Below are 17,931 nucleotides of genomic sequence, written 5' to 3' on the forward strand. Positions count from 1 at the left end.
ATCTCTCTGGTTGCCTCCTTGAGGTCCAGCAGATATCTCAGTTTTAATAATAGGGGCTACCTTAAATTCTGATTCATCTAATTCACTCTCATCGCTAAGTTCTTGATTGGGGTCCTCCCAAGTATCTCTGTCCCAGTCTTCCGGGGAAACGATTAGCTTACGAATTTTCACAGGATCTGGGGGGTTGGGGGCCCGAATTCTCATGAGTTCTAGTTTATCCTCTAAATTCCTGCATTTTTCCTCCCCCAGTTGTTTCTGCAATTGGTCTATTTGCAGAGATAACAGCATTTCTTGTTGCTTTCTTTGTTCAGACTCATCTTGTAACACTCTCATTTTCTGTTCTTTACATTTCTTATACTGATATGCAGCTCCCAAACACGTTCCCAACATTTTGCATGTTATTCCCTTCTCTTTACCATCTTTCAGTTTCCCTCTTACAAGGTTTAACTGTTCTTTTATCTTATTCCGATTATACTGCTTTTCACACGCCCAATCATCCAAAAATTTCAGTGAAGGGTTAACTCCGTGCCTCCGTAAGTAGGCAGTGATTGAATCCACCATCCTGCTGACTATGCCAATTTTTGTCGCAGGTGAATTATTAAGAGAAGTCATCATTATGGGGTTAACTAAAAGGGTTTTATTACTGATCAAATGATGATCAAATGGTAATTAATCAGTGATTGAATGAAAATCAAATGGTGATTAAGCAATAATTGAATGTTAAACAGTGATTTAACAATGATTTGACAATGATTTAAATGATAATTTAAGCAATAATTTAGACAATGATTTAGACAGCTGTCAAACACACTACTACTTACTGCACTTCTAATACTTAAGCTATAGCTGGATATATAGAAATGTCACTAGCATACAATATACTTTTAGGCCTAATGTAAAACATCGCTTACCTCATTATAGATATCAGATGCTGGGTAAGGGGCCTCTCAACCTCGAGGAGTAACCTTGAGAGGCATCCCTGCTCAAGGGGGAGATCGCTGCTGTGCAGCCTGCTGCCATACAGGAGAGCTCAATGGGCTCAGAGGGGCTACAGATTTTTATAGCATAAAATGATTGACTGGTAGTCAACACCCCCCCTTTGGTGTATGTGCAGCTGTGCAGCTGTAGCAGTTTTAGTTTTATCTAGTCCCAGCTCGGGCTGGTACTGTTAGCTCCTGATAAGACATGGCCTAGATTCCTTAGTCCCTGAGAAGATATGGCCTAGCACAGTTCTCACAGTTTGCACAGCAAGGCTGATTTCAGTCAGGCCTACTTGTCAGTTATGCCTGAACCAAAGTACTGTTCACTCACTCAGAGTGGGTGCATCTGTCACACCTTTTAAGCTGCAAATACTTGCTCTCCACAGATATCACGACAACATTTCATTATGTCATATCTTAGTGTACTGTATTTTCCTCCCTTCTTATATTTATTGGAAGCAATGTTACATCTTATTACCACCAAAATTGTCACATAGCCTGCTTGAATCAATCCTTGTCTGTCAGTGATCCCCTGTTTCATATTCTCCTGATAAACCTTTTAGGCTTAAATTATAGCTATCCATCCATCAGAAAGCCCAAAGTTACTCTAAAGACAAAGAAATTGTCCTCTTCCTGCTTTGTTTATACTTACCTGCTCAGAACGTTGTAAAGACTACAGGCCATTTATGTGGACCTTGATCACAATCTAGGGCCTCTGGATAATACTATAGTACAAATAAGAAAAATTGGTCTGTCTGAATGTTCCTCATTACTTTCACGTGAAATACTAGATATCAGTTTTGCATTGGTAATCTCTCCTTCACAAGCCTTCTCTAGTTACTATGTGCCTAGTTGTCGTGGTTTAACCCCAGCTAGCAACTCAGCACCACACAGCCACTCGCTCACTCCCCCTTGGTGGGATGGGGGAGAGAATCGGAAGGGTAAAAGGGAGAAAACTCGTGGGTTGAGATAAGAACAGTTTAATAATTGAAGTAAAATAAAATAGAACAGTGAAATAGGCAAAGCAAAAGCTGCGCATGCAAACAAAACAAAACAAGGAATTCATTCACTACTTCCCATCAGCAGGCAGATGTTCGGCCATCCCCAGGAAAGCAGGGCTCCATCACACTTAACAGTTACTTGGGAAGACAAACACCATTACGCCGAATGTGTCCCCCCCCCCTTCCTTCTTCTTCCCCCAGCTTATATGCTGAGCATGATGTCATATGGTATGGAATAGCCCTTTGGCCAATCTGGGTCAGCCCCCTTGGCTCTCTCATGGAGAGTGAAGAGTCAATGGAAAAGTGATGTGGACAATCTGACAAGCTAGGAAAATGGATTTTTCCAGCAGTATTCAAAGTGGAACTGTGTACAGCCAGTACATTGCAGTAATCACTACATGTGGTTATGACTAGACTAGCAAGGTTTTTAGCTATGTTGTTGGAGAGGAAAAGATGCATATTAAAGATGTTATTTGATCTACATATACTTTTTTTTTTTAAAAAAATTTGTACCTACTTAGAGGAGGCACAGTTTTTGGGACAGTAGCAGGGAAGACAATGTAGCTGTCCTCAGTGTCTGGAAAATGAAGGGTGAATAGAGAACTCTGGCCACATGCAGAATAAGTTAATAGTGGGATATTCATACTGAGATGTCAGAATAATTGAATTTTTAATTTGGATGTGAGATGGGCTTAGAGTAAAGGGATAAGACATTAGTCATTACTAAGGGATGATTAATTTTTATTTCACAGATTTTTTTATTGTTGTTATTATTATTATTTTTAACTCCCTTCCCTAAGTATACTTTATCTTGATAAGTCTTTGAGAGCTTCATTTTATGTTCAGCTGACGGAAGTAGCTAGAATGTTCCAAAGGCATTATTTATACTTTGCAGAGGTAATTGTAATTGTTAGGGAGGTGGAGGATAAAAGGGAGCTTGTGGCTTGGGTTTTAATCTAGAGCCACTTTCTCAATGGGAGGAAAAAAATGAGAGTTGAGGGAGTTCTGCCAGTTTTATGCAAAAGAGCCAAGATTTAATAATGAGAACATAATTCATAAAATAATCTAATTAAAAATAGTAGTTTTGCCTTCTCCTCCTCTACTTCCATGTCTTTTACTTTAATTCTTCAGCCTTTTGAAATATTAATCTACTAATATTTTCAGGAAAAGATTAATTGCTTTCTGTGCTCACTTAGTATTGACAGCTAATTAAAAAAATGGATTTATTGTCCAGGAAGAAGGTTGACCATGCTTTTTGGTATTATTTAAAATAAAAACTGTACAAAAATTTTAAATAGTGGATTTTGGTTTCTTGTGTTTGCTGATGATGAATTGCTGATTGGCTTTATTACATTTATAGGTATATACAAGAATGCACTTGTGGAGTTTGTCATATGTTTGGAAAAGGTACCCCATGGTGGAATTTATTTCTGGTGTAACTTCATCTCTTGGCCAAAGATCTTGACAAGTCATGTTTGACTCGGAACTCTTCCATTTATTAAATTGCACTTCAGGAAATGTTCCCCTGCAATATTTATAACCTAAATATAAGCTGCTGTTAGTGCATGAGAGCTTGAAAGGTAGATAATGAAAATACTGTCACTTCTCAATTTAAATTGAGAATTAATAAATTAGATAAGATGTTTTAACATTCTTGCAGCTTTAACCAGAGGTTACTTAGATCTTCAGATACAGCGCAACTTTTAATATCATTATTCTCTAGTTTAGGAAGGTATTTAGATTTCAAGTATGATGTTTTTGTATTTTAGTCCCATCCAGCTGTTAACAGTGTTGTCAAAGAAACTGTTTGCGAAAGTTGCCAAGAGCCTACTGAGGGCAATGAAGAAAAAGGAGAAGCCAAAAGGAGGAAGTCTGTTATTTCCAAAGTGAGTGGCTAAATTAATTAGGTTTGTTTTATCAGAAAATCTTTCAAGTTTAAAAATGTATTGCTAAAGTCATAATTACTGTAAATTAGCAGTGTGTCAGTGTTGTGACTGTTTTTTGTTGTTTTCAGGTTTGAACATTATAACATTTTTATCCTTCTGTAGTGCTTTTCAGGTGCAGTAAATATTTGTGAAACTGAATTACTTTACAGATCTAGTTTTCTAAATCAGAATACACTTAATGAAAACTTATACAGCATTTTTAGCTAAGTGAAAGGGGAAACGACTGTCAAGATTTAGTATTGTTTCACAATTTCTTTCTGAAGGCTGTTTAATAGCTTGAACAGGTAGGGCTCTCTCTGTGACAACTTTGGCTGAAAAATCTACAACAACATTAGATTCTGTCTAGGCTAAAAGAGTACTCTCACTAAAAAGATTTTTTTTAAGAGTCAATTTAAATTACTAAAAATCTTCATATGAATGCATGTAAGGGTTTTCATACTCATCAAATTTTTGCGTCAGGAAGTCTCTATCAGTAACTGGTATATGCTAGTTTATGTAGACAAAGTTTTTCTTTTTGGCTTGCATAAGCATGTATTGTTTTAAAATCCTACTGAAACTAGATTGTGTCCTTTTAAAATATATTGTACTTGAACTTAAACTGCATTTATTTGAAATGTCTGCTGTTTATTGCTGCTGTATGTAGTCTCTACTACAAGGGAGAGAGGGAAAACCTTTCTACTTCACTATGCATTTGATATTACACTGTAACAAACATCTTTAGATTTGCATCCTTATTTTTTTTAGCTCTGTTCATGTGATGTACACATGCACTCACACACACATACATACATACACAGAGTATGGAAGAGAGGTGTGTGGTCTCTTTTCATGAAGGTGTTGGTGTTATGTGTGGTCTAAATAATCCTAAAAGCACAAAACTAAGTGAGGATGATAGTGATACATCTGTAGTATCTCAGTTATTTCTGACTCATTTATGGAAACTACTGTATTACAGGATATCAGTGTCCTTTTATTTTAGGTGCTAAATTCTTAACAGTTTTAGATACTACATTGATGGATGTTGTCAAGAGTTCTTTTATTACAATGAGTTGGTAGTAGGAAGGAGACTCTGGATATGTCAGGATTTCTTATTTTCTAGATTCTCTCCCAACTTCTTGTTGCTTTGAGGTTTTTCTTTAATGTTTCCAACCCATGTTTCTAAGGACAGTATGATATGGCTTCTCTGCTGCACATTAGGGGCACGATTTGATAAGTAACATCATGGTAGTATTACTTAGCCTGTTGCTGCTGCTCTTTCCTGCCATTGTACTGTGCTGATAAAAGCATTTGTTCATTGATGTGAGTAGCTGACCCTGCTTTTGTGAGTGGGGGAAACAATTTTATTTATATTTTTTAAGCTGGAGTGCTTCGCTGGGAAGCTGTGCAAAAGCTTGCGTGGTGCTGGGGATGGCAGTGGGCTTAAAGCCACAAGTATTTTTTCAAACTGTCTCAAGTTGGTGCTGCCAAGGTAAATGGGCAGAAGTACATGGAGAGCCCTTTAAATGAGAAGATGGGATGGTAAAAGCCTGAGGGACTCCTCTTCTGTAGGCCTCTCTAATTAGTCTTTTAATCAGCTAATCAAAGGCAAGTTAAGGACCGGTTTTACTAGCTGTCTCTCTCTCAGCGTGTGTGTGCGTGTGGCTGTCTGTCTCTCGTTGTGTGTGTCTCGTGTGCCTGTCTCTACGTTGCCTCTCGCTCTCTAGTTCTGTCTGTCTCTTGTGCATCTCTCGTTCTGTCTCTCTCTCTCTCTCTCTCTCTCTAGTTGTGTGACTGTGCCTGTCTCGTGACTGTCTGTCTGTCTCTCGTGTCTGTCTCTATCTTGTGGTGTCTATGACTGTCTCTCTCATTGTCTCTCTCTCATGTGTCCGCGTATCTCGTGTGTCTGTCTGTCTGATGTCTCTTGTTCTGTCTCTCTCTAGTTCTTTTAGTCTCATCTGCCTGGCTCTTGATGCATCTGTCTGTCTGGTTGTCTCTCTCGCATCCTTCTCTTGTTGTGCCTGTCCCGTTGACTCCTCCCCCCCTCTCTAGTTGTGGGTCTGTCTCTTGTCTCTCCCCCCTGCTCTCTTGTCACATCTTGTGGCTGTCTTGTGTCTCTTGCTCTCTCTCTTGCTCTCTCTCTCCATGTCTCTTGCGCCTCATCTCTCATCTCTCTCTCTCGTTATGTGTCTGTCCCGTGAGTTTGTCTCATTGCATGTCTCTTGGCTCTTTCCCGGTGTCTCTCTTGTCCCTCTCTCGCTAGCTGTATGTCACTCTCTCATTGTGCAGGTCTCCACCTCACTCTCGGGGCCCATCTCTTGCTGCGTGCCTCTCTCGCAGCTCATTCTGCCTCGCTCGTTGTTTGTCCGTGTCTCTGTCTCACTATGTGTGACTCGTGTCTGTCTCTGTCTCATCTCTCTCTCTTATGTCTGTTTCTCATGTCTCTTGTTCTGTCACGCTCTCTAGTTGCGCCTGTGTCCATCTCTCGTGTCTCTCTCATCTCATGTTCCCTCTCTATTTGTGTGTCCCCTGTCTCGTTGTGCCTGTCTCATGTCGGCCTCATGTGCTTGTCACCTCTTGTTCTCTCTCTCTCGTTGTGTATGTCTCGTGTCAGTCTCTCGGTGTGTCTGTCTCTCTCATGTGCCTGTCTCTGTCTCTCGTGCATCTCTTCTGCCTGCCTCATTGTGTATCTGTTTGTCTCTCATCTCACGCTGCCTCTCACGTTGTCTCATGTTCTCTCTCACAGTGTGTGCCTCTCAAGCTTGCACGCTGTCTCTCTCCTGCTGTAGCTCTTTCACATTGTCTGCGTGCCTCTGTATCTCTCACGTTGCATGTGTGCGCCTCATGTTCTCTGTGTGTGTCTCCCTCCCACCTTGTCTCTCTCTTGCTCCCTCCACCTTGTCCCTCTCCCTTCCCACCTCGTCTCCCCCACCTTGTCTATAGCACCTTCTCTCTCACCTTGTCTCTCTCCCTACCTTGTATCTCCCCCCCCCCCATTCTAAAGCTCTTTATGTCTTTTGACCACTCTCTCAGGCCCCCCCCCCCCCCCGCCTCTCTCTTACTCTATTTCACAGTCTCTCAATTTATCACACTCTCAGGCCCTTGGTCTCTCTCTCTGCCGGGCTCTCGCCCCAGCTATCTCCCTCTCCGCTCTTCTGTGTCAGTCTCTCCCTCAGTCTCTCCGGGTCTCTCTTTCTCTCTAACACAAAGTCTTTCTCAGTCTCAGCCCCCCTCTTACCTCACCCTCTGGCTCTTACTTGGTCTCTCACTCTCTTTGACTCTCCCCCTCCCCCCGTCCGTCTCTTGCCATCTCCCCCCCCCATCTCCTCTTGTCGTCTCCCCCCCGTCGCATGCTCCCTCTCCCTCTCCCCACACTTGCTCTTGCTCTCCCCACCCTGCTTGGGGTCTCCCCTGCCTCTTGATCTCTCACCCCATCTCTCTCGGCCCCTTTCTCAGACTCCCTCTCACCCACTTTCTTTCTTCCCATCTCTCTTTCTAAGTCTTGCTCATACTCTCGATCTCAGTCTGCGTCTCTCTCCCCCCCAGTCTCTCTCCCATACCCTCTCGGTCTCTCTGCCTCTTTCTATCCGTGTATCTCGGCTTCACTCTCTCGATCTCTGTCTCTCTGCCTTTCTATTGGTACATCTCTCTCTGTGTCTCTTGGTCTACCCCACCGCTCGGTCTCTCTCGGTCTCTCTCTCAAAGCCTCCCTCAGCGCCTCTCCCTTGTTCAGCCTCTCCCTCGTTCACTTTATCCCTCCCCACCTCCCTCTCTTGGGGTCGCTCTCCCCGGCTCTCTCAATTTCGCTCTCTCATTCTCAGGATATTCCCCCCCCCCCCCCCCCCTCCCCAATTTTCTCAGTCTCTCTCACACCCTCCCTCTGATACAAAAATTCACGGATGTTTCTCCTCACAGTCCAAATCTCCCCAAGGGAGAAACGGAGTATTCAGAGAGTCCCTGAAATGAAACTCAATTGCAACAAAGTTACTATTAAGCAGGTATTCTTTATTGCAGCGCTGGGCAGCACTGGGGATTCTCCACCATGAGTGCTCCACCGATCTGGTAGACTTTCAGAGATTATATACTATAAAATCCTACATATTCACAGGATTTCCGAGAAATCATTTACATAAACATGAGATTTCCTGGAACTTATTAACATATGCAAATGTCCGATCCGCATGCGCAGTCGTCTCCCGTGGTGGTCTTCAAGTGGTCTTTGGGGGTCTTCAGATGAAGGCTCGTAGTCTTCTTCACTGTGTTCGCTGATTGACCTTTGCTTCTGCGCAAACTCAGTCCTAGGATCACGTAAACGGTGTCCTTCAAGGCTGTCGTCATTCTATTGTGACTTACTATCTTCCATGCATTTGTTCTCCCAAGGCCCAGTTGTCTGGGATGGGATTATCCTGGAGCCCCCCTTATCTTATAACTATTCTTCTAGCTACTCCCTAAATCACATCAAACTGTAAGGCACCCTTATATCATGCCAGGGTGTCTTCTGATCTAATTAAGTGACTAAGGTATTTACAACATCTTTCTTGCTCTTGTGGTTTTTAACCCTTTCATTCCTCCCTTACCTATTGAGGGTTGCAGCTCTTTAGAGCTCAAGCCTCAATCAACGTTTAGAAAGATTGGAAATACAAGAGCAGCATTGTATCATATCACAAGCTAGGATGCATACACAGATCACCATTATCCCTATTACAAACAGATTCCTTAGCCATGTCCAATTAGGTAGCCATGAGGTAAGATCATGCCATAATTCTTCGAAACCCCAGGATGTGTTGTCCTGGGCAGTCTGATGTAGGACTTCTGTTCGTTCCCAAATTTCTGCCAGATCCGTAGAGATCCTCCCACTTTGATCGACATATATACAACAACTGGTATTGATTACAGCACAGACTCCCCCTTGCGAGGCCAGCAATAAATCAAGGGCCATTCTGTTTTGTAACACTACCTGAGACAGACTGGATACTTCAATTTGTAACGCCTGTATGGCGTCTGTGGTTCTATTTACTATCATCTTTTCCATTGCAGCAGATATGTTTACGATTGTTTTCTCTAGCTCACTTACTCCAAGCCAAGGGAGAAACCTTCTTACAAAGCTGTGAAAAGTATAAGGGCGATCTTCTATGGCATTATGAGCCCTTCTAATTCGTTTAACATAGGTTTTTATCCAACCACTTTGTTCCTGTAACCTATTGATTATTGTCATGTTAGGGACCACTGTTCCTAGTGTGCATGTTCCTGACCAATTTGGAGGCAGGGCTTTTCGGACTTTACCACCGCATAACCAATACCAACTGCTACCTCTAGGAACATTCCAGTAATCACTCTGCTGTTTCTTTCTTTGTAGTTGCATCGGCCAATCGCAATATGGGTAATGCCCTACTGAAATATTACCCATTCCAGTCTTGTTTGTCGTTACGCACTTGACATTTGAAAGATTAGGGTTCCATACATCCCAAATTTGAAGGTTAGTTTCATTCTTTTTGGTGAATTTGGGATTTATCCACAAATTATTCCAGGATGTATTGAAAGGAATTGGTATTCCTATTAAAGACACTCCCTTGTTGCCATGTTCAGGAAAATAAGTACACACCCAACAATCATTCTTGTGTAAGGTTTGAACAATTTCCTGGGTCATAACAAAGTGGAGATTTTGATACCATTGTGAGTCCGGCCAAATTTGACCCATGGTTACTGTGATTGTCATAGATAAAATGTAAAGTCCAATCATAATCTTTTCAGTTTCAGTTTGAGGGGAGTTTGCTGTTCTGCTGTCCATGGAGCGGGAGCCTTTTTAATCCTGGAATAGTGGATCCAGGCAGCGTGCTTCTCCAGCTTGACTGCAGTGTAGGTCGTGAGCAGAACTTGGAAAGGGCCGCTCCATTTTTCTTCGAGGGGATCACCTGAAATATTTTTAACATAAACCCAATCTCCAGCTTTAAACAGATGGATTGGGGAGTCTAAACCCCATGATCTACTGGACATCACTAATTTATTTACCTTTTGTAATTGTTTCCCTAATGCTATTAAATATTGTTGCAGATTAACCTCTCCCACCTGGGTAAGATCTTGCCCCTGATATCTGGTTTGAAATGGTCTCCCATATAGGATTTCAAAAGGGCTCAATTTTCCTTAGGCCTTGGTTTGGTTCTGAGTCTTAGCAAAGCAATAGGGAGGGCTTGATCCCATCTTAAATTGGTTTCCTGACAAATTTTACTTAGTTGTGTTTTTATTAAATGGTTCATTTTCTCCACTTGCCCGCTTGCTTGTGGGCAATAAGCTGTATGTAATTTCCAATTGATTCCTAAAAACTTACTAACTTGCTGGACCACTTGTGATATGAAATGTGGTCCCCTGTCAGAAGACATCGCCTCTGGTACTCCAAATCTAGGAATAACTTCCTTTAGCAGGATTCTTGTTACCTCTCGGGCTTTATTTGTTCTGCAAGGGAAGGCTTCAGGCCATCCAGAAAAAGTGTCAGTTAACACTAGCAAATAACTATATCCCCCTTTTCTGGGGAGTTCCGAGAAATCTATCTGCCAATTTTGACCTGGAACATTTCCTTTGCTGATATTTCCAAATTTCACATGGTTTTCTACTTTTGGGTTGTTCTTTAAGCATACTTCACATCTATTAACTACAGTCTTTAGAGTTGGATATAAATTTCTAGCTACAATTTGCTTAATAAGAGAGTTGTATAAGGCTTCAGTTCCCCAATGAGTTTTGTCGTGCTCTGTTTTTATAAGTTTCCATAATATGCTAAAGGGAACTATTATTCTGTTATCTTTCAACAGTGCCCATCCTGATGGGCTGATTTCAGCTCCTAAGTTAGTGATCAGCTTTTGATCCTTTTCATCATATTCAATTGTTTCAGGTAGTGGCAAAGATTTTTCAGGAATTATACTTAATACCTCACCTTGTTCTGCAGCTCGTCTTGCCTTGTAATCAGCCAATTTATTTCCCACTTCCCTGTCAGTGTTACCTCTCTGATGCCCTTTGCAGTGCATAATCGCCACTGCTGACGGAAGTTGTACAGCATCTAAAAGTCGCAAAATTATATCAGCATGTTTTATACCTTTTCCTTGAGCAGTCAAGAGTCCTCGTTCCTTCCAAATTGCTCCATGGGCGTGAACTACACCAAAGTCATATTTTGAATCTGTCCAAATATTCACTCGCAGCCCTTCGGCCAGCTCCAACGCCCTCACTAGAGCAATTATTTCAGCTCGTTGTGCAGATGTGCCCTTAGGGAGTGACTTTGCTTCCACCAGTTGGTCTGTGGTGGTTACAGCATATCCTGCCATACGAACTCCATTCTTTACGAAACTGCTCCCATCAGTATACCAGGTTCGGTCGGCTTCCTCCAGCGGCTCCTCCTTCAAGTCTGGTCTGCTTGCACATACAGTTTCAATAGTTTCTATACAATCATGCACGACAGTCTCCATTTCCTGTTTATCGCTTAAAAAGGAAGCAGGGTTGATAATTGTAGATGTGACGATTTCTATATCATCCTGTTCCATCAAAACTGCTTGATATTTCAAGAATCTTGATGGTGAAAGCCAGTGTCCCCCTTTTTGTTCTAAAACGGAGGTTACAGTGTGGGAAGTTTGCACAATCATCTTTTGTCCCAAAGTATATTTTCGAGCTTCTTGGATAATCAAAACAACGGCGGCCACTGCCTGAAGGCATCCCGGCCATCCTTTGCTTACTTCTTCCAATTGTTTAGAGAAGTATGCTACAGCTCGTTTATAAGGACACAGCTTCTGGGCCAGAATTCCCAGAGCCACTCCTTGCCTTTCATACGAGAACAGCCAGAAAGGTTTTGTTACATCTGGTAGGCCCAAAGCTGGAGCCTTCGTTAGCTCCAATTTCAGTTCCTTGAATGCCCTCTTAGCTTCATCAGTCCATATTAATTGTGTCTGGCTATTTTCAACAGTTCATATAGAGGTTTAACCAAAAGTCCATAATTATAGATCCATAATCGGCATCAACCTGTCATTCCCAAAAAGGTTCGAAGCTCTTTTACCGTGGTTGGTTATGGAGTTCTGCATATAGCTTCCTTTTGGTCATTCCCGAGATGTCTTTGTCCCTTAGAAATCACGAATCCCAGGTATATTACTTCCTTCTTCAACATTTGGGCTTTCTGTAATGAGACTCGATAACCACTTAATCCCAGAAAACAAGCTCAGTGCTCTAGATCACTCTCTCAGTCTCTATGTGTGTGCATGACTCTCTTTCAGCCCCCCCTCCTTTTTTCTTTTGCCCCCCACCCCCTTCCTCTCTCAGACTTGGACACCCCCCTCCCGGTCGCAATCACACGCTCTCGGTCTCCCTCTGTCTTGGTCTTAGCCCCCCCTCCATCTCTGTGCTACCCCACCTATCTCTCTCTCCCCACCGTCTCTGTTCCTCCCCCCCTCCCACCTTGCCTGTTTTGGTCTCGATAACTTTCTTTGCCTACCCGCTTCTCTCTCCCTCTCCTCTGTCTCTCCCTTCCCCCTCCCCTCTCCTCTCCCTCCCCCCCTTCTCTTTCCCTTTTATATCTCTTTCCTTCCCTCTTTCTCTCTCCCCCACTCTCTTTTCCTTCTCTTTTCCCTCTCCCTTTCTCCCTCCTTTCCCCTTACCTTTTTTCGCTCTCTCCCTATCTTTCTCCCCTGCTATTTATTCCTCGCTCTATCTTTTCCCTCTGCCCTTTTCTCTCTTTCTCCCACTCTTTTGCTGCCTCTTTCTCCTTCTCTTCCTCCATCTCTCTCTCTCTCTCTCTCTCTCGCACTCTCTGTCTGCCTCTTCCCTCTCTCTGTTTCTCCCCCTTCTTCTCTTTTTCTCTCTCTTCCTCCCCCATCTCCTGTATCCCTCTCGCCCTCCCCATCTCCCTCCCCCTGTCTCCCCCTTCCCTCTATTCCTCTCTTCCTCTCCCTCTCCCCCCCTTAACTTATATCTTCTCCCATGTATTCTCTCTTTCTCTTTCTCTTTCTCTTTCTCTTTCTCTCTCTCTCTCTCTCTCCCCTGCTCTCTTTCTCTCCCCCTCTCTACCTTTCCCTCTCACGCCTTCCTTACCTACCTCCACCCACCCCCCCACCCCCTCCCGGCACTCTCTGACTATTTTATCTCTTTCTCTCTCGCTATCTTTCACATCCTCTTTCTCCCTATCTTGCAATCTCTTTTTCTCTCTCTTTTGCGTGCGCCCTCTTTCACTCTCTTTTTCTTTCTCTCACAGGGCTAAGGTGATTATTTCCAAGTATTACAAACTCTTGATTGTCAAACTTAGATATATCTCTAAAATAGATCTAAATATATATCTCTCAAAACCAGCTCTTCTAAAGGTTCTTTGTTTTGTTGTTTTTAAAGCATAGCATTGTCAAAATCCAGTTACTGATGATCAGTGTTACCAAATTTTAGCTCATAAACCATTAAATGCCTTGTTTGTAGTCTATTGCATTTTGTTTGTACACCTTTACATTCATATTGTTTGCTTGTTCTGATTCATGACTCTTATCCATATATATAGATAAGCAGTTGTCCAGATGAATTTTTTAGTATTGGTATGAACATTTAGAAGTACTGATATGGAGAAATGTAATGATGTTACCACGAACATAAAATGGAATAAAATAAGTGCTGGTGTAATTTATTTAGTTAGTTAGTTAGTTAGTTAGTTCTGTCATGGTATGTTGCAATATTTTTGACCCGTTCTGACAACTGTCTGTAAATATGAAAGAAATGTAGAGAGCAAGAGGTACACATATAAAAATGAACATGTTTGATTTGGGGGTATTGATGTCTATCTAAAGAAGCAATGTGCATATATAGCCATAAACTATTTAAACCAAAAGTGCAAAGCAGTCTGATGGTTGAGTTCCTCTTCTTCACTTCCGTTTTTCTATAAATGAACTAACTCCATGTTAATTTTTCTATTTTCAGTCATCAAGTAAACAGAATAATAATTTACCTACAGAAGACAGAGAGATGGATACTGTCAAAGAAGATGATGTCCCGTTTGAAAAACTCAGTAGCAAAGTACGTGGAATGTTACTCTCTTTAACCTAAAGAAGTTAACTTTAATACTGTGCACTTTGACTTGCAACCGTATCTTCAAATACTTAGAAGCTACAGTTGCTAGCACTGTGACTGTCTCGGGAGTGGTTTAAAATGTAAAGTTTCATATGTATTCAGATATATTTATACCCCTTGTTGAAGCTAATGGGAATTAGAGATATCATCAGAGAGCAAACTTTAACGTAATGATATTTAGTAACAGAAAGCATCTTGATGTGATGAAATTTTTTGCCTAAAAGTAAGTTGCATATCAGAAGCTTCAGTTATGTGATTTCCCTGAGAAATTCTTGATCATTTAAACTATATCTTAAGTTTGCTAAGACACTTTATTTTTTCTTATCTTCATAGGATGTGATGAAAACAAATGATATATGCACTCCTAAAGTTGTTAGAAGAGGAAGGAAGAGAAAGGTAACAATATATTTAACTAACTAACTTGTTAGAATCTGGATTGGAAGGTATTTTCTTATGGGATAGTCCGATTTCTTTAATCATAGATTGCGTCGGTTTATAGTGCTTTTACCTTCCCCTGTGCACACCACCCCCACCTCCAATTTGAAAGGGTTGTAGTAACTTCTGTTTTCCCAGAGGCCATTTTGCCACTCTCAATTCTGCGTTTGAACTTGATGCAAAGTAGGGAACTCCCATCTTTTCCTGGTTTAGTGTAAATAAGAAATGTTAAGGAATAAATTGTTGTTAAAACACTAACAAAATATAATCTCTTTTGACCCCCCCCCAACATTTCTGTAACCTGTTCATAACACTGAATCAAACACTTGAAATACCGTCCCTTTTCATGAGGCTATGCTTATGTAGTCACATCAATCCGGCATAAATCTGGCTGCCTTCTGAAAGCAGTGGTCCCAGCTGCTTGTGCAAGCATTAATGCTCACAGCAAGCCAGATCGGGGAGTTGATCTAGAATAAAATGGGGTAAAGTCTAATTTTAAGTTGAAGCCATTTCCTGATTCAACTTGCTTGCATTAGTGCTGGCAGCAGAAATGAGTAGGAAGGTATAACCATGGCCTTAGTGTGCTATGCCATGAATCGTTAGCATACTGAATATCAGAAAGATAAAGAAAGATGCAGCATTTGTATGTCCTTATGAGAATTGCTTCTCTTTTTTAAAAAAAACAGAATTTAAATAATACCTTATTAAAAATCCAGCCTCCAACCTGGGACACTGAGGAGCCAAAAGATTGTGTGGGTGTTTTGGTTTTTTTTAACTTCCCAAAGGGACGAAAACCTCTCAGATGACACTCTGAAAGAGAGATCTCATTCTTGAACTTTTTAAACACTCGACCTTTCTGGTTCCTTGGCCTCAAAATGGCTTCCAGGCCCAAGATTATTTTCTCTGTCAGGCATGTGCAGCTCTGCTCAGATGAAAAAGGTGTTTGAAAACTTCTCCCGTAAGTTCTTTAAAATGAATTAAGATTTTTTTTTTTTTTTAAGTCTGAGCCTGACCTTATTCGTATAAAACTGGACTAATTGCATCCATCCCCATGTCAGTGGCATGAGCTAGAGCTAGTTTTGATACTTTTGGTACTAACAAGGCTACAAGTATATGTAGTGGACAAAGATGTACAAAGGGGTACATTTTCTTTAATCTTCCTTTTCTGTCCAACGTACCTGTAGTACGTGTGTCAGTCAGGTTTGTCTCTGTATGTTCCTGTTTATGTCTTCTTTGACCAGATACCCTTAAAGGAGCAGACACTCTCCTTCCACATACCCTTACAAAGACATGCAGCTAACTGCCCACACCAATGCAAGTGCTCACAGCCAAGTTCTCTTGTCAACTACACTTGCTGTTTGCAGCCCATTCTTGTGTTTCAAGACAAGAGCTTTGGCTACAAGACAAGAGCTTTGAACTGTGACAAGAATGGGCTGTAGAAGGGAAGTGTGGGCAGGTAGGAGAATTTGGCTGTGAATATTGTGTTGGCACGGGCAGTGTCTGCAGGTCCTTGCACAGTCAAGAGAACAGCTTGTTGATAAAGATGGTTTTTGGCTGGTGAGCGAGGAGAGTGCCCAGAGCTTCAGTCAGAGCACAACAAGAATTAGCTGCAGAAGGCAGTTGTAGGCAGGAAAGAGAAAATGGCTGTGAGCACTTGTGTTGGTGTGGGCAGTGGCTGTGTCTCCTTTTTAAGTGAGCAGCTGAGATGAGCGCTTAGTGGTAGACACGAGTTTCAGCTGTCAAGCAAGGGGAAGCAAGGTGCTCGACTGCAGTCAGAGTGCAACAGAATGGGCTGTGGAAGGCAAGGCATATGCAGGAAAGAGAAGTTGGCTCTGAGGACTTATATTGGTGTGGGCAATGGCTGCGTGCCCTTAAGAAGCACATAGTTCAGATGAGAGCTTAGCAGTAGAAGTGAGTTTTGGCTGGTGTGTGTGGGGAAGCCCAGAGCTTGGGTCGGAGTGTGACAAGAATTTACTGCAAAAGGCATTGTAGGCGCTCAAGAGAATTTGACTGCAAGATTGTGTTGGAGTGGACAAGGGCTGGCAGGGAAGATAAAGGTTGGGCATGAGAGGGGTGGGCTGGTAGGGTAGGGTTTTGGCTTGGAGGAGTTGGTGTGCAGGGTAAGGGTTGGGTTTGGAGTGGTTATCAGGTAGGGTATGGGTTGGGCTTGGAAGAGTTAGTGGGTAGGGTAAGGATTGGTCTTAGAGGGGTTGCTGGTAGGTTATGAGTTGGGGTTGGTGAGCAGGGAAAGGATTGGGCTTGGAGGGGTGGGTGGGTAGGAGAAGGGTTGGAGCTGGAGGGATTGGGTAGAGTACGGATTGGACTTGGAGGGGAATGGTCTTGGAGAGGTTTGGCATGCTTTGAGGGGTTGGGTGTGGAATGGTTAATGGACTTGGGAGGGATGGGCTTGGAGGGGTTGGTGGGAAGAGTAAGGGTTGGGCTTGGGAGATTTGGGGTTAGGGTAAGGGTTGGGCTATTTGGGTTTGGCGGGCAGGGGTTGGTGGATAGGATAAGGGCTGTACTTGGAAGGGGTGGGGTTCAAGGAGTTGGCGGGCATGGAAAAGGTTGGGCTTGGAGTATTTGGGGTTAGGGAAAGTGTTGGGCTTTGACAGGTTGACAGGCAAGGTAAGGGTTGGGCACTGAGGGGTTGGCGGACAGGGTAAGGGTTAGGCTTGGAGAGGTTGGTGAGCAGGGTAAGGGTTGAGCTTGGAGGTGTTGGCAGCAGGGCTTGGAAGCATTGGGCTTGGAAGGTTTGGCGGTTAGGGGAAGGGTCAGGGTAAGAGGGGTTGGCATTTGGGTTGGGTAAAGTGTTGGAGTTTAAGGAGTTGGGGGGTCAGGCTGAGGGTTGGGCTCAGAGGGGTTGGCAGTTAGGGTAAGTGTTTTGGTTAGAGGGGTGCGGTTAGGGTAGAGCGTTGGTGTTAGCAAGTTTGGTGGTTAGACTAGGCCTTGTGTTTAGAGGGGTTGGGCATTAGGCTGGGGGTTGGGTTTGAGCTCCTTTCAGTTGGGGTTAGAGTGGTTGGATTTTAGGCTAGGTGTATGGGTTGGGCTTGGAGGAATTGGCAGGAAGGGTAAAAGTTGGGGTTGGAGGGGTTGGCTAGGCCTTGGGCTTACAAGGGTTGGTGGTTAGAGATGTTGGCAGTTAGAGGAGTTGGGGTTTAGACTAGAGGTTGGGCTGAGAGGGGGTTGGTGGATAGGGTAAGGTTTGGGCTTAGAGTGCTTGGTACTTAGGGTTAAGGGATGGGCCTGGAGGGGTTGAGCTTAGAGGGGCGAGCAGCTAGGTTTAAGGGTAGGTCTTTGAGGGCTTAACTGTCTGGATATGAGTTGAGCTTGGAGGGCTTGGTGGATAGGGTAGGGGTTGGGATTGGAGGGATGGGTAGACAGGATAAGGGTTGGGCTTTGAGGGTTTGGATTTTGAGGGGTTGTCAGGCAGAGTAAGGGTTGGGCTTGGAGGGGTTTGCTGGCAAGGTAAGAGTTGGGCTTGGAGAGGGGTTGATGAGTTTGGATGGGTTGGGCTTTGAA

The 17,931-nt window shown here is 42.9% G+C and overlaps 1 protein-coding gene across 1 annotated transcript in view; it reads left to right on the top strand.

The window, feature by feature from the left end:
- The window catches only part of LOC309601981 (lens epithelium-derived growth factor-like), a 92,253-nt gene that overhangs the window by 24,713 nt on the left and 49,609 nt on the right, over positions 1-17,931 (top strand). Inside the window, exons 5-7 of the mRNA XM_082335242.1 lie at positions 3,751-3,867; positions 13,828-13,923; positions 14,311-14,373. Of these exons, the coding sequence (XP_082191368.1) occupies positions 3,751-3,867; positions 13,828-13,923; positions 14,311-14,373 (276 nt within the window). The remainder of the gene's footprint in view (positions 1-3,750; positions 3,868-13,827; positions 13,924-14,310; positions 14,374-17,931) is intronic.

The sequence above is a fragment of the Platalea leucorodia genome (genome assembly GCF_965183815.1).
Source record: "Platalea leucorodia genome assembly, chromosome: W".
Classification (NCBI taxonomy): domain Eukaryota; kingdom Metazoa; phylum Chordata; class Aves; order Pelecaniformes; family Threskiornithidae; genus Platalea; species Platalea leucorodia.